Raw genomic sequence first — 13854 nt, forward strand, 5'->3', positions numbered from 1 at the left:
TGAGTATTCTAGGATGCATTTCATCAGGCCCTAGTGACATGCAGGCATCTAACTTTTCTAAGTGATTTTTAACTTGCTCTTTTTTTATTTTATCTTCTAAACCTACCCTCTTCCCATAAGCATTCACTATGTTAGACATTCCTTCAGACTTCTCAGTGAAGACCGAAACAAAGAAGTCATTAAGCATCTCTGCCATTTCCAAGTCTCCTGTTACTGTTTCCCCCTGGTCACTGAGCAGTGGGCCTACCCTGCCCTTGGTCTTCCTCTTGCTTCTAATGTATTGATAAAAAGTCTTCTTGTTTCCCTTTATTCCCATAGCTAGTTTGAGCTCATTTTGTGCCTTTGCCTTTCTAATCTTGCCTCTGCATTCCTGTGTTATTTGCCTATATTCATCCTTTGTAATCTGACCTAGTTTCCATTTTTTATACAACTCCTTTTTATTTTGTAAGTCATGCAAGATCTCGTGGTTAAGCCAAGCTGGTCTTTTGCCACATTTTCTATTTTTCCTACCCATCGGAATAGCTTGCTTTTGGGCCCTTAATAGCGTCCCTTTGAAAAACTGCCAACTCTCCTCAGTTGTTTTTCCCCTCAGTCTTGATTCCCATGGGACCTTACCTATCAACTCCCTGAGCTTACCAAAATCCACCTTCCTGAAATCCATTGTCTCTATTCTGCTGTACTCCCTTCTACCCTTACTTAGAATTGCAAACTCTATGATTTCCTGATCACTTTCACCCAAGCTTCCTTCTACTTTCAAATTCTCAACAAGTTCCTCCCTATTTGTTAAAATCAAGTCTAGAACAGCTTCCCCCCTAGTAGCTTTTTCAACCTTCTGAAATAAAAAGTTGTCTGCAATGCAGTCCAGGAACTTATTGGATAGTCTGTACCTCGCGGTGTTATTTTCCCAACATATATCTGGATAGTTGAAGTCCCCCATCACCACCAAATCTTGGGCTTTGGATGATTTTGTTAGTTGTTTAAAAAAAGCCTCATCCAGCTCTTCCACTTGGTTAGGTGGCCTGTAGTAGACTCCCAGCATGACATCACCCTTGTTTTTTACCCCTTTTAGCCTAACCCAGAGACTCTCAACACTTCCATCTCCTATGTCCATCTCCACCTCAGTCCAAGTGTGTACATTTTTAATATATAAGGCAACACCTCCTCCCTTTTTCCCCTGTCTATCCTTCCTGAGCAAACTATACCCATCCACACCAACATTCCAGTCGTGTGTATTATCCCACCAAGTTTCAGTAATGCCAACAATGTCATAGTTGTATTTGTTTATTAGCACTTCCAGTTCTTCCTGCTTATTACCCATACTTCTTGCATTTGTGTGTAGGCATCTAAGATACTGGTTTGATCTTGCCTCCCAGCTTTGCCCTGACCCTCCTTTCTCTCTGCCATTATAGCCCGTGCTCCCTCCTGTTTCCGACCCATCTCCCAGGTCTTCATGTTCCCCATTTACCTGTGGGCTTTGCTCACCTGTCCCCGTCGATCATTTCCTGATCACTTTCACTCCAGCTGCCTTCCACTTTCAAATTCTCAACCGGTTCCTCCCTATTTGTCACAATCAAATCTAGAACAGCCTCTCCTCTAGTAGCTTTCTCCACCTTCTGGAATAAAAAAATTGTCTCCAATATCTTCTGAGAACTTGTTGAATAATCTGTGCCCTGCTGTGGTATTTTCCTAACAGATTTCTCCCCCCACCCCCACTTTGCCACTCTGGCCACTCTATGTTCCCCTCCCTGCTTTGCCACTCTGGCCGTGCTGTTTTTGTTTTGTTTTTTTCCCCTGCTTTGCCACTCCGGCAGCCCCCTCCCCCCCTTTTTTTTTGCTTGGGGTGACAAAAAAGCCAGAGCCGGCCCTGGCCTTCACCACAGGGGGCCGATGTTCAGGGCGTGGTGGGGCTAGTTGCCGTTGAGGAACCGCACGGTGCGGGCCCACAGCCCCGATGCCCGGATGCGGTAGTGGACGTGGCCGTCCCGGTCGTCGTAGACGTTGATCTGGTTCCCCCCAGCCCCCGCAGAGAACCTTAGTGCCTGCCCAGCGCAGTCCACCACCATCCTGGCGTCGTCCTGGATGCAGAACGGCTCCTCCGTGAATTTCTGCACCGCGAAATCCAGGCAGCCTCTGAGCTCCTCGGTCAGCGCCCCCCATGCCTGGAGCCGGTGCCGCACCGTCAGCAGCTCGTCCACGCTCAGCGGCTCCGGGCGCACAGCCAGCCTGGCCAGGTACAGCTCGGCCGTCCGCACCTCCACGCTGTACCGGATGCGGTGGTGGAGGAGATAGACCGAGATCTCGCAGTCCCCCTGGCCGGAGAGGAACTCCAGTGCTCGCCCCGCACACTGGATGCTCAGCCGGGCGTTTGCCTGGACCGCTGGTGGCTCCTTGCTGAACTCCTCCACGGCCCGATCGATACAGGCCCAGAGCTCGCTGCTCGCCTCGTCCAGGCCCTGCAGCCGGTCCCGGTGCCTCAGGAGGTTGGCGATGGTCAGAGGCTCCCGGAAGGACAGCAGGGCAGCGATGTGGAGCAGGGCGTCCCGGAGGAGGGTGAGGACACCCTTGGGGAGGTTCGGCGGACGGATCATCAGAGCCGTGGGGTCCCCGGCGCTCGGGAGGGAGAGGCCCAGCGTCTCCTGGTGCAGCATGGGAGCAAGGATGCAAAGGACAATGGAGACCAGCATCATGGCCAAGGCCACCATGAGACACTTTCGCAACAGGTGGCCCATCTGCCTCCTGACCCAGTCCAGGGGCCACCGGAGGAGCCAGTTAATGGCCCAGCTGTAGCTGATGGTCAGTGGATGAGCCATGGACCTCCAGTCCCTGCCCCACAGCTGGCTGGGTGAGGGGTCAATGCAACTCAGTGTCCGGATGACCAACTCAGCATGGCCTGGCCACGGCCTGAGCCCTAAGGAACGGGGAGGAGACTAGATCAGTTCAGGTGCCCCTCACTTCTGCCCCACAGCCCACTGCTAGCCCAGCCCTGCCCCCCAGACCTGCCGGTGCCCCTCACTCCTGCCCCACAGCCCCCTGCTAGCCCAGCCCTGCCCCCCCAGTCCTGCCGGTGCCCCTCACTCCTGCCCCACAGCCCACTGCTAGCCCAGCCCTGCCCCCCCAGCCCTGCTGGTGCCCCTCACTCCTGCCCCACAGCCCACTGCTAGCCCAGCCCTGCCCCCCCAGTCCTGCCGGTGCCCCTCACTCCTGCCCCACAGCCCCCTGCTAGCCCAGCCCTGCCCCCTCAGCCCTGCTGGTGCCCCTCACTCCTGCCCCACAGCCCACTGCTAGCCCAGCCCTGCCCCCCCAGCCCTGCTGGTGCCCCTCACTCCTGCCCCACAGCCCACTGCTAGCCCAGCCCTGCCCCTCAGACCTGCCGGTGCCCCTCACTCCTGCCCCACAGCCCCCTGCTAGCCCAGCCCTGCCCCCTCAGCCCTGCCGGTGCCCCTCACTCCCGACCCACAGCTCCCTGCTAGCCCAGCCCTGCCCCCTCAGCCCTGCTGGTGCCCCTCACTCCTGCCCCACAGCCCACTGCTAGCCCAGCCCTGCCCCCCCCAGCCCTGACAGTGCCCCTCACTCCTGCCCCACAGCCCACTGCTAGCCCAGCCCTGCCCCCCCAGCCCTGCTGGTGCCCCTCACTCCTGCCCCACAGCCCACTGCTAGCCCAGCCCTGCCCCCCCCAGCCCTGACAGTGCCCCTCACTCCTGCCCCACAGCTCCTTGCTAGCCCAGCCCTGCCCCCTCAGCCCTGCCGGTGCCCCCCAGCCCTGCTGGTGCCCCTCACTCCTGCCCCATAGCCCACTGCTAGCCCAGCCCTGTCCCCCTCAACCCTGACAGTGCCTCTCACCCCTGCCCCACAGCCCCTGCTAGCCCAGCCCCGGCTCCCCCCAGCTCTGCCTGGGCTGCAGTTGGGAGTGAGGGGCACCAGTGGATCTGAGGTGGGGGGGGGTCAGTGATATTCCTACCCCAGCACTTCCAGTGTCTGCTGTTCTCTCAGCACAACTTGCTTCTCTGGCTCTGGCTCTGCTGCAGGAGGAATTAAAATTCCCGCCCCCCCGCCACGTCTCCTGTTAGTTTCAGTTTCATTTCTTCCTCTGGAGCCAGAGATGGGGAGGGGGGGCAGGAGGCAGCTGGTTCTGGTCTGTCCATCCTCTCCCCCTTGTGATCTGTGTCTCCCTCTCATCGCCACCTGCCCAGGGGGCCCTGCCCCCTTTCCCGGGGGGGATGTCCCAGACTCCCAGCTCCATCTGGCTCCCCTGCGATTTTCCATTCACAGGAGATCTGGCTTTTTTCCTAATCCAGTTTTGATCTGATCTGGAAAACGACCCCCCCCGCCTGCTTTCAAATTCCCCACAAACCGCAGCCCCTCAAAAGTTTGAGAGCCAAAGGCCCTGAAAGGCTGGACCAGAGCCCTGCTGAGGGGGGTGAACGAGCTTTCCCGGGACAGGGAGCCGGGGAGGGGGAAAGCTTCAGGCCCAGGCTGTATTTACGGTACATGAACGCACCCCCTCTGCCCAGGAGCCCGCAGACCCCGCTGGGTTTGCCCAAGTGATCGGCTTCGGCTGGGGTCGGGTCACAAGCGACACTCATTCCTGTTCTGGAACTTGTTACAGGGGATGGACCAAAATATCTGGACACTGATATTTTAACTGCGTCGTTCCGTGTATTAACCTTAACGTGGGATTGTGCAGGTTATATCCTGGGCTCCCCCAGCCCTGCCGATGCCCCTCACTCCCGACCAGCAGCCCCTGCTAGTCCAGCCCTGCCGGTGCCCCTCACTCCCGACCCGCAGCCCCTGCTAGCCCAGCTCTGCCGGTGCCCCTCACTCCCAACCCGCAGCCCCTGCTAGCCCAGCCCTGCCCCCCACCCAGTTCTGCCGGTTTTCTGACTTTTAAACCAAGCCTTGTACGGCGGGATAATGTTCAGCATTATGCCAGGGTGGACAGAGACTCTTTCTCTGACCTGTGTTTTAGATGGTTTTGCTATCAGGTTTAATCCAACACGGAGATTTGAATGCGGGGCGGGGAAACGTTGTTCTCTTTTCTGTTCTTACCCTGGGGGCCGCCCTGAACTGGACTGAACTTGCTGGATGCCAGACAGCCATGAGCGGAAGGAGGGGTGAGGACAGAGGAGTCCCTGCTGGGAGGTGTGGAGTCTACCTAAGGGTACGTCTACATTACCCGCCGGATGGGCGGGTAGTGATCTATCCATCGGGAGCCATTTCTCACGTCTAGTGTAGACGGGATAAAATTGGTCCCCAATCGCTTGGCCGTCGGCTCTGGAACTCCACCGGGGCGAGAGGTGGAAGCGGAGTCCACGGGGACCCATGGGTTGCCGGTGGCTCAGATTCCCTCTCCCTCCCAGCGCAGCAGCCTCTCCGTCCCACGCGATTCTTCTCATTGCCGGCGGGGGCGCCGGGGGCCTGGCAGAGCTCCGCAGCTTCACTTAGCACACGTGGCACGAGCCCCGCGACGGCCGACAGCAGGGCTTCTGGAGCAGAGGTGAGCTGGGGGGGGAGCTGCCACGGGGGGGGGCACCTCAGGGAAGGGGGGTGCTGCTACGGGAGGGGGCACCTCAGGGCGGAGCTGCCACAGGGCTTGGGGGGGTGCAAGGTGGCAGTTTCACCCAGGGCGCGAAACTTCCTTGCACCGGCCCTGAGTGTAGCCAAGTGCTAACCCAGTCCAGGACTCCTGATTCTCCCAGCCCCCTGCCCCCCTGCCCTAACCCACCAGGCCCCACTGCCCTTCCAAAGCTGGGTTAGAACCCAGGTGTCCTAGGGATACAGCTCAGGACCAGATTTGGATCTCAGTGACTCTGGTGTAAATCCAGAAGCCAGTGGAATTGCTCCAGCGGAATTACTGGTGAAATCAGACCCAACAATTCATTTTCCACCAGCTCCATTCCCCCAGCGAGGCTGAGTCCTCCACACACTCATCTCAGCTGTGCCTCAAAGGGAGATCTCAGACCCCATGACCTGTTTCCTCTCCCACTTTCAGAGCTTGTGAGTTTGTTACCAAGTTCCCATCCATTCCCATCAGCCAGCAGCACCTGGAACCAGTGCGAGGGACCAATGGATCCCTGTGCCTCGATTTCCACCCGCCCGGGGGTGCTGAGCATGGAGAACATCGCCACGGTGCAGATCAGTTGGCATCTCTGGGTGGCCTTTCTCGCCCCATGCAGGAGTGTCTGGACCACGTGCTGCTGACGTTCAGCCGGGAGGTCGGCTACCTACAGGAGAAGACCCGGCTGGTGATCCACTGCGAGGGGCAGGAGCTGGTGTTCTTCTCGGGCCAGGGCAAGAACAACATCGAGGTCTCCTACATCCAGGGGGTGCCCCACTATTGAATGCAGCTTCCCCAGCAGAGACGTCGCCCAGCGGGATCTTGGTGCTGAGCCTGGCGAACCTGGGCAAAGTGATGGTTTCAGGCCCTGGCCGCAGGGCTTCGGGCTCTGGCCATGGGTCCTGTCTCCTGGCCGTGGGGCTTCAGGCTCTGGCCCTGGGTCCTGTCTCCTGGCCGTGGGGCTTCAGGCTCTGGCCCTGGGCCCTGTCTCCTGGCCGTGGGGCTTCGGGCTCTGGCCCTGGGTCCTGTCTCCTGGCCGTGGGGCTTCAGGCTCTGGCCCTAGGTCCTGTCTCCTGGCTGTGGGGCTTCTGGCTCTGGCCCTGGGTCCTGTCTCCTGGCCGTGGGGCTTCGGGCTCCAGCTCCCTTCTGCCTCTTCTGACTCCCCTACCCCATCACCCCTGACCCCGCTGCCTGCCCCAGATCTCCATCCATCCCCCCGTCGCCCTTGGCCCCACTGCCTCCCCCACACCTCCATCCATCCACCTGTCACCCCTGGCCCCACTGCTTCCCCCACACCTCCATCCATCCCCCTGTCACCCTTGGCCCCACTGCCTCCCCCACACCTCCATCCGTCCCCCCGTCACCCCTGGCCCCACTGCCTCCCCCACACCTCCATCCATCCACCTGTCACCCCTGGCCCCGCTGCCTCCCCCACACCTCCATCCATCCCCCTGACCCTCCTGCCTCTCCCACACCTCCACCCTTCCCCCTGGCCCCGCTACCTCCCCCCCATCTCCATTCACCCCCCTGTTGCCCCTGGCCCTGCTGCCTCCCCCAGAGGCCACCAAAAATGTGTTGTGAGAAGCCCTGCTCTGGAGTTACAGCAACGTCAGAGTTCATTCCTGAGCCCACGGACATTTCAGGAACTGGCTTTTCTTTTCCTCTCTCCTGGCCGTAAAACCTCAAGAGACAAAATCGCTGCTGCAAGCAGTGTACAAATGTGTGCATCATTCGGAAACTAAAAGTAAATGTCATGTGTTCTGGGTGCAGCTAAATCTTCTCCGCTGTCTGTGATTCTGGGAAGAGAGGGAAAGCGCAGAGCGTGTCTCGTCTCTTCGGATCGTCCCTGGCTGGGTGAGTAGTGAGATTTCTTGCTTTCTCGGTCTTTGTCTTTCCTTCTCGATTCTGCTTCCAGCTGACCTGAGGTGCATTTCCCGGTGGAACAGGCATATACGTCTTGCAAAATGTATGGTCATTGATGATTCCCTCCTTAAAACGTCAAATCAGGGAGCCAAATCCTCGAAGCTAACAGCTGCTGTCTTGGTCGATGGCAGGGATCCAGTCGGTAACCTCCAGAGCGAGGCTGATGTACCCCGAGAGCTTGAAGTGAAGAACCGTCTTCTACAGCAGGGAGCCAAACTTCACTCGTGTGCTCCTGAAAGAGACAAGGTAGGTGAGGTAATATCTTGTATTGGACCAAGCTCTGTGGGGGAGAGAAACAAGCACTTTCGAGCCACACCCAGCCCTGCTCTGGGTCTGGAGATGGGAACCAGAGAGTCTGAACTTCTTACAAAGCTGGTTAAGCCTCCGTGTTGTGAGGGCGTTTCTTCAATCACGGGCGGTGGGTATCACAGGCCAGGGCAGGCTTAAAACTCCCCTAACCCAGGTCGTGGCCCCACCCATGATCCCCCTCTCCCCCGAAGCCAGCGGGGGCTCGGCTTGGGCCGGCAGCCGAGAGCTTGGGGCTCAGATGGCTGGTGGTTTGGGCTGGCCGGCAGGCCAGGGTGACTCAAGCCAGTGGGTGGCCTTGGTTTAGGGCGGTGCTTGGGGTCGTCTGGCGACCCGGGGGTCAGGGCGGTTTGGCCAGGGCTCCTCCGGCCATGAGGGTGGGGCCTCCAGGCTCTGGTGGAGGGGGGGCTTGGGTGGGAGGAGCAGGGCTAGAGAGACTCGCCTCCTCCAAAAGGGAGTTTTCAAACACCTCCCATGGCTTTGGGGGTGACGAAGAGATCACAGATGAATCGATCGCTTTGTGAAGAGCGTTCACCCCCCGGGTGATGTTGTTTTTGTCTTTTACCCTCTGTGAGTTCACTCGAGAGTGCGGTGATTGTCTGGTGGTTGGGGCATTGCATGCCCTGGCCGAGGTACTGCAGGTTTTGTGGTAGGCAGGTGTGGGACTCTTGGATCCTTTAAGGTGTGTTGTGGTGTGTGTGGGGGAGGTACTGCTCATCGAAGCAGTGGAGATACAGCTGCAGGCTTTGCCTCTGTTGTCCTGACCCAGAAGTTGATGGCAAAGTTTTAAAGATCCAGGATCATCACTTAAGAAACGTGCACCCAGGGTATTACAGAGCTGGATTCCCTTGTACCTGGGAAGCGGATGGGATGTGAGCCGATCTCCCAGGCAAAGCTGACATGCGTGTGCCTCTCCTGACTCCATGAATTCTGTTTTCCCTGCTGGTCTCTTTGGTCTGAAATAAACGTGTGTTGCACTCCAGTGCTTACGAAAGACCCAGCACCCAGCAGCCTTGCTACTAGGGTTCACTTCCCCTTCCCTCGGTTGCTGAAGAAGCAAAGCGCACGTCCACACTGAGCTTGCAATCCCCAGGCAGCGAACAACCCCCGCTCATGATGGGTGCTCGTGTCATGTGAGCTGTCATGGGACAAGAGGGAAGGTCCTCTCCTGGGTCAGTAACTGGTTCAAAGACAGGAAGCAAAGGGTAGGAATGAATAGTCAGTTCTCAGGATGGAGAGAGGTAAACTGTATATTCCCACGGGCCATTCGTAATGATCATGCATGCCCGTGTCCCAGCTGCTGTCCTCCAACTTTGGGTAATTGTTTCCTGCCACCTTGTGTTATTGGCACTCGCACAAAGCCTGTGCAAATTAGGTATCAGCTCTCAAGAGCAAGTGGAGAATCCTGATCTGGTGAAAACTCATATTGACACCAGAATAACGACCATGTGAGGCAAGGGGAGACTCAGCCTCCTTAAGGACAAGAGAAATATCATTTCTATTCTTTTTAACTGCGTTGCAATTCCGTATGGTTAAAGGTTTTGGCCTGTAGTCCCACCTGAGCCCTCGACTTCCACCCCACATCTCTGCTGGTGCCCCTCAATCCAGAACGGCAGCCCTCCTGCTATCCCAGCTCGAGGTGCCCCTCCCAGCTCTGCCACTGCCAGCTCCATTCTTGTTAACACGCTCACCCTAGTGCTCCATTTCTGAGCTGTCGTAAGCAGGGACGATTTCCCTCCCCAGAACATATAACCGAAGTCTGTCTCCTGCAGCTCTGGGTTCTTCAGTAAACTCTGAAGTGGCAGGAATTCAAACTCAACTCGTTCTCTGGGAAGTCGCTTTGCAAGTCCTGCAACATCACTTGGCCATAAATGAATTGTTCAATGACGGGTTGATTTTGTTTTTGTTTTCAGGCCCAGCTGCAGCAAGGTGGGATCCTCTCGGTTAGTGAGCCAGAGTCTGAGTCAATTAAGACGGGGCCAGCATGGGTTCTCAGTTGGGCAAGACCCATCAGCTGAGCACTGGTAGCCTGCGGGAGGTGAGGAGGGAAATGGAGTCCAGCGACATGATGAGCGAATCGCTTGACAAGATCTTCCAGTGTGCGGAGGAGCATTTCGCCAAGGAGCCCGACTGCGTGAAGAACAACGCCAAGATGACGCTCCACTGGAACGGGAAATCGCTGGTGTTTGTGTCCGGCCGAGGAGTATGCGAAATTAATGTCTCGTATAAACAGGGCTCTGGGAAACCCAGCTATAATGTCACCTCGCATAGCTTGAATATCTTTCTAGGGAGGATATCAGCTGGCCTGAGGGTCCTGAGCCTCGCAAACCTGGAAGGAGCCCGGAGGAGCCTGGATTTATGGGAGGAGACACCGAAGAGTCTGAAAACCTGCTTTGACTGCACCATCTGGGGCTTCCGGAAGGAGCCCGCGTGTGTGCAGGAGAACGCGAAGCTGGTGATCCATTGCAGCAGGAGAAATCTGCCGTTCATCTCTGGGAAGGGCGAATGTGAGATCAGCGTGTCCTACAGTGATGGGAAACCGGTCTACACCGTCAACGAGCCCACAGGGGAGGTTTACCTGGCACGACTCGGCACCCGCCCTGCACCTCTGAGCGTCTCGAGTGTAGTGAGGGCTCGCAACAAGTTGGAGTCCTTTGGGGTGATGACGCAGGAGCTGAGGGGCTGTTTTGAATATGCTCTGGAAGCGTTGGAAGAGGCACCTAAGCGTGTTCAGGAGAATGCGCTGATGTTGCTCGATACCACCAGAGGCAGGATGATGTTCAAGTCTGGGAAAGGGGAGATTACAATCACCGTCTTCTCCATGAACGGGGAATTCACGCATGACGTCAAAATGCCCAAAACCAACCGCCCGCCGAGAAAGTGAGGAGGAAAAGAAAAGAAAATTGGAATTTGCCAAGAGGCTTTGCCCTTCAGAGCAGGATTCAACCTGAGAGTATCTTAGCTGGATCTAGTGTCACCAACTTTCTCCATTTCATTGCCATATTTTGTGTTATGCTCAAAGCCCCCAGCTCCAAGAGTCAAGTGATTTCCTGAGAATCTCAGCTTTCATTTTTTTAAAAATGGAGGTTGCGTGGAAAAGCCAGAAAAGTGATGCTGAAAATTGCAAAACCAGGCAGTAAATGAGCTGGATGAAACATGTGTTGTTGTTGTTGTTGTTGTTGTTTAAAATCTCACCATTTTTAAGCCAGTCTCCTGCTTTCTGGGTCCTGATTCGTGATTTTTGATCACTTGGGCTTGGCAAGACTGGGACTAAAGGAGAAACCAACACTTTTCCAAGGATTCCTTCACATCCTCCAGCTCCACGTGTAGAGATGGTTGAAGTTTTTTATAGAGAAACTTTTTTTCTAACCTCGACAAATATTTTTTTCACAGAATCCAAAAGATTTTTCCCAAAACTTTTTTTTTTGAGGAATTTGTAGGAAATTAATTGTACATGAACTTAAAAACACACACAAACACACTTTCTTTCAGTTTTCATTTTCCATTTGTTTTTGGTCACCATAGTGTGATGCAGTGCAGAATGAAATTGTGACCTCTACATCTAAAACAGGACAGGTCTACATTAGCTCCATGATTCGGGTTGGTCCAAGATTTTGTTTTGTTTTCTCAGTCACCTTTGCCTGAAAACCAAAAATGAATTTTGAGATTGACACATTTTCAGTTGTTAAAGTGAGTTACCCATTATTCAAGTAGAAGAAAGAGGTGTGTTATTCACTCATGTTGAACGAACCCAAGTTAATTACCTTCTGTTACGAGCTTTCACTGGAAAAAAGTGTGTTTTTACACCCGAATAGCAATTTTAATGTAAACTCTTTGGGTATGACTAGACTACCCGCCGTATCGGCGGGTAGCGATCGATTTCTTGGGGATCGATATATCGCGTCTCATCTAGACGTGATATATCTATCCCCGAACTAGCTCCCGTCGACTCTGGAACTCCACCAACCCAAACGGCAGTAGCGAAGTCGACAGGGGGAGCCGCGGACGTCGATCCCGCACCGTGAGGAAGAGAGGTAAATCGATCTAAGATACTTTGACTTCAGCTACGCTATTCACGTAGCTGAAGTTGCGTATCTTAGATCGATCCCCCCCAGTGTAGACCAGCCCCTAGTGATGTCAAAGGTGATAGTTTTTACCTTGCCATAAGAAGTTTAGGTGAACCAACATCCCCGAGTAGTGATGCATAGACAGATGGAGCTGGTTGGACAGACAGACAGAGCTGCAGCTGGATGTTTTAACTAGCTGATTACTGAGCACATTCTTCAAGATCAACTTTAAGATTCTTTTAACATCCCATCTTAATGAGGCAAAGACAGCTTTTAGGGTGGAGCATAACATGAAACATCCAAGCCGCTGGATGCTTCTTAATGACTCATGTTAGGAAAACACAATTAAGCCACGCTAGCCCTGTTAAAATCTTTGAGAGAATTGCTTGCAGCTTTGACTCTATGCACCCATTTACCTATTATTGAAATCCTTGTACTGGCATGTGTACGTATATTTACACCCACTTAGCTTTGAAATAGATTATCTGCTGAATATTGTCATGCTCTGCTTGGTTTGCAGGAGGCTAAGAGGAAATGAAAAATGTGTGGATGATTTTGAAAACATCTTATCTAGCTGCCTGTGCAACTGCACCATGGTTTATATGACTTTGAAACAATGACGTGTGCTGATGATGGGAGAATTTTAACAATAAAATTGTCCTACAAATATGATACCAGCCCTTTTTCCCGTCAGATTGTTACTTCTTAAAATTATTCTGCACTTATAACAACTTGCTTAATAAAAACCACAATAACTCTCTACTGATCAGAGCTTTCATGACTTTCATTTCTTGAGAGTGTGGGGTGGGGAGTGGGTTGTCCTTATGGTAGCCCAGATTTTGAAGATTCATGGTTAAAAATTGGCTATCAAAGAAAGAAAATAAATCAGGGGCATGCCCTTTCTTGCTTTTTGTTAATGGCAAAAAAAATGCAAGAGCTTTGTGATGGGGTGTGTTAGGCTCGGAGGTCCTACCGCACCACATGCCAGGAAAAGAGCAGTAGAATTGAGTCCTCCAGGTGGCCTAGAGCAGCTGCGGGGAGCAGCCAATCAGAGAGAGGCTGCAGGAAGCAGCCAATCAGAATCCAGCAGGCTCATATAAAAGGAGCTGCTAACGAGGGACGTTTCAGTTGCTGGCTGGAGCCAGAGGAGCAAGGAGTGTGCCCCTGGCTGGCTGCAGGGACTCAAGCAGGACTTCAGCCCCAAGCTAAGGGTGAAGGTGCTGGGATCGCGGGGAAGTGCCCCAGGGAACAAGAGCAGCAGCAGCAAGAGTTAAAAGGGACCCAGCGGGTGGTGGCTGTTTGTAGGGTCCCCGGGTTGGGACCCAGAGCACTGGTCGGGCCAGGGTCCCCCTGTACCAGCTGCTGGATGAGAAGGGGGGTTTAAATGAGCCTGGAGAGGGAGCTGAAGACCCAGAAGAGAATCAGCCTAGGTTGGACATGGACACCCCAAAATAGGGCCGAACTGAAGCAGTGGCTCGGTGGGAGATCTGGGGTCAGCCGAGGCTTGCCAGGGAGGAAGCCCCGGGGATGCTGCTCCACCCCAGAGCAGGGATCCTTCAAGAGACAGCCCCGCCGGGGGCTGAGGATGGAGCTCAGAGGCCGGGCTAGAGATGCTGATGGAGGATACGGTGGTAGGTGCTCACAAGAAGCGAGTGGTCCTCACTGCGGGCTTCCTGTCTCCTTCCTTCCTCCTCTGCTCCCTTTTTAATGGGTTCCCCCCTCAGGGTCCCCTCAGCTTCTGAGAGGGGATGTGCAAGGGCAGGTGTGTGTGTGTGTTAAACACCCCAGTTATCAACAGATCCTGGCGCCACGGCGACTGGACCTCTGAGCAACCAGGCGCCACGGCGACTGGACCTCTGAGCAACCAGGCGCCACGGCGACCAGGCCGCTGAGCAACCAGGCGCCACGGTGACCGGGCCGCTAAGCAACTAGGCGCCACGGCGACCGGGCCTCTGAGCAACCAGACGCCACAGCGACCTGTCCAAGAAGGAACCTGGCCTATGA

At 55.0% G+C, this 13854-nt stretch overlaps 1 protein-coding gene across 7 annotated transcripts in view; it reads right to left on the reverse strand.

Moving 5' to 3' along the window:
- Window positions 1-1743: 1743 nt before the first annotated feature.
- LOC127032955 (uncharacterized) overlaps window positions 1744-13854 on the reverse strand; it is a 33752-nt gene continuing 21641 nt past the window's right edge. For 3 of the 7 annotated variants that reach the window (XR_007768981.1, XR_007768975.1, XR_007768976.1), the window contains exon 6: window positions 11209-11424. Coding sequence is in view for 2 of the 7 variants with exons in the window: in XM_050920629.1 (XP_050776586.1) it covers window positions 1908-2810 (903 nt within the window). In the remaining 5 variants the exon portion in view is untranslated. Of the gene's footprint in view, window positions 2909-3958; window positions 4038-10515; window positions 10570-11208; window positions 11425-13854 lie in introns of those variants that run through there. The other 4 variants (XM_050920629.1, XM_050920628.1, XR_007768980.1 and 1 more) reach the window with 4 other exon arrangements.

This window comes from Gopherus flavomarginatus, chromosome 12 (genome assembly GCF_025201925.1).
Source record: "Gopherus flavomarginatus isolate rGopFla2 chromosome 12, rGopFla2.mat.asm, whole genome shotgun sequence".
In the NCBI taxonomy this organism is placed as follows: domain Eukaryota; kingdom Metazoa; phylum Chordata; order Testudines; family Testudinidae; genus Gopherus; species Gopherus flavomarginatus.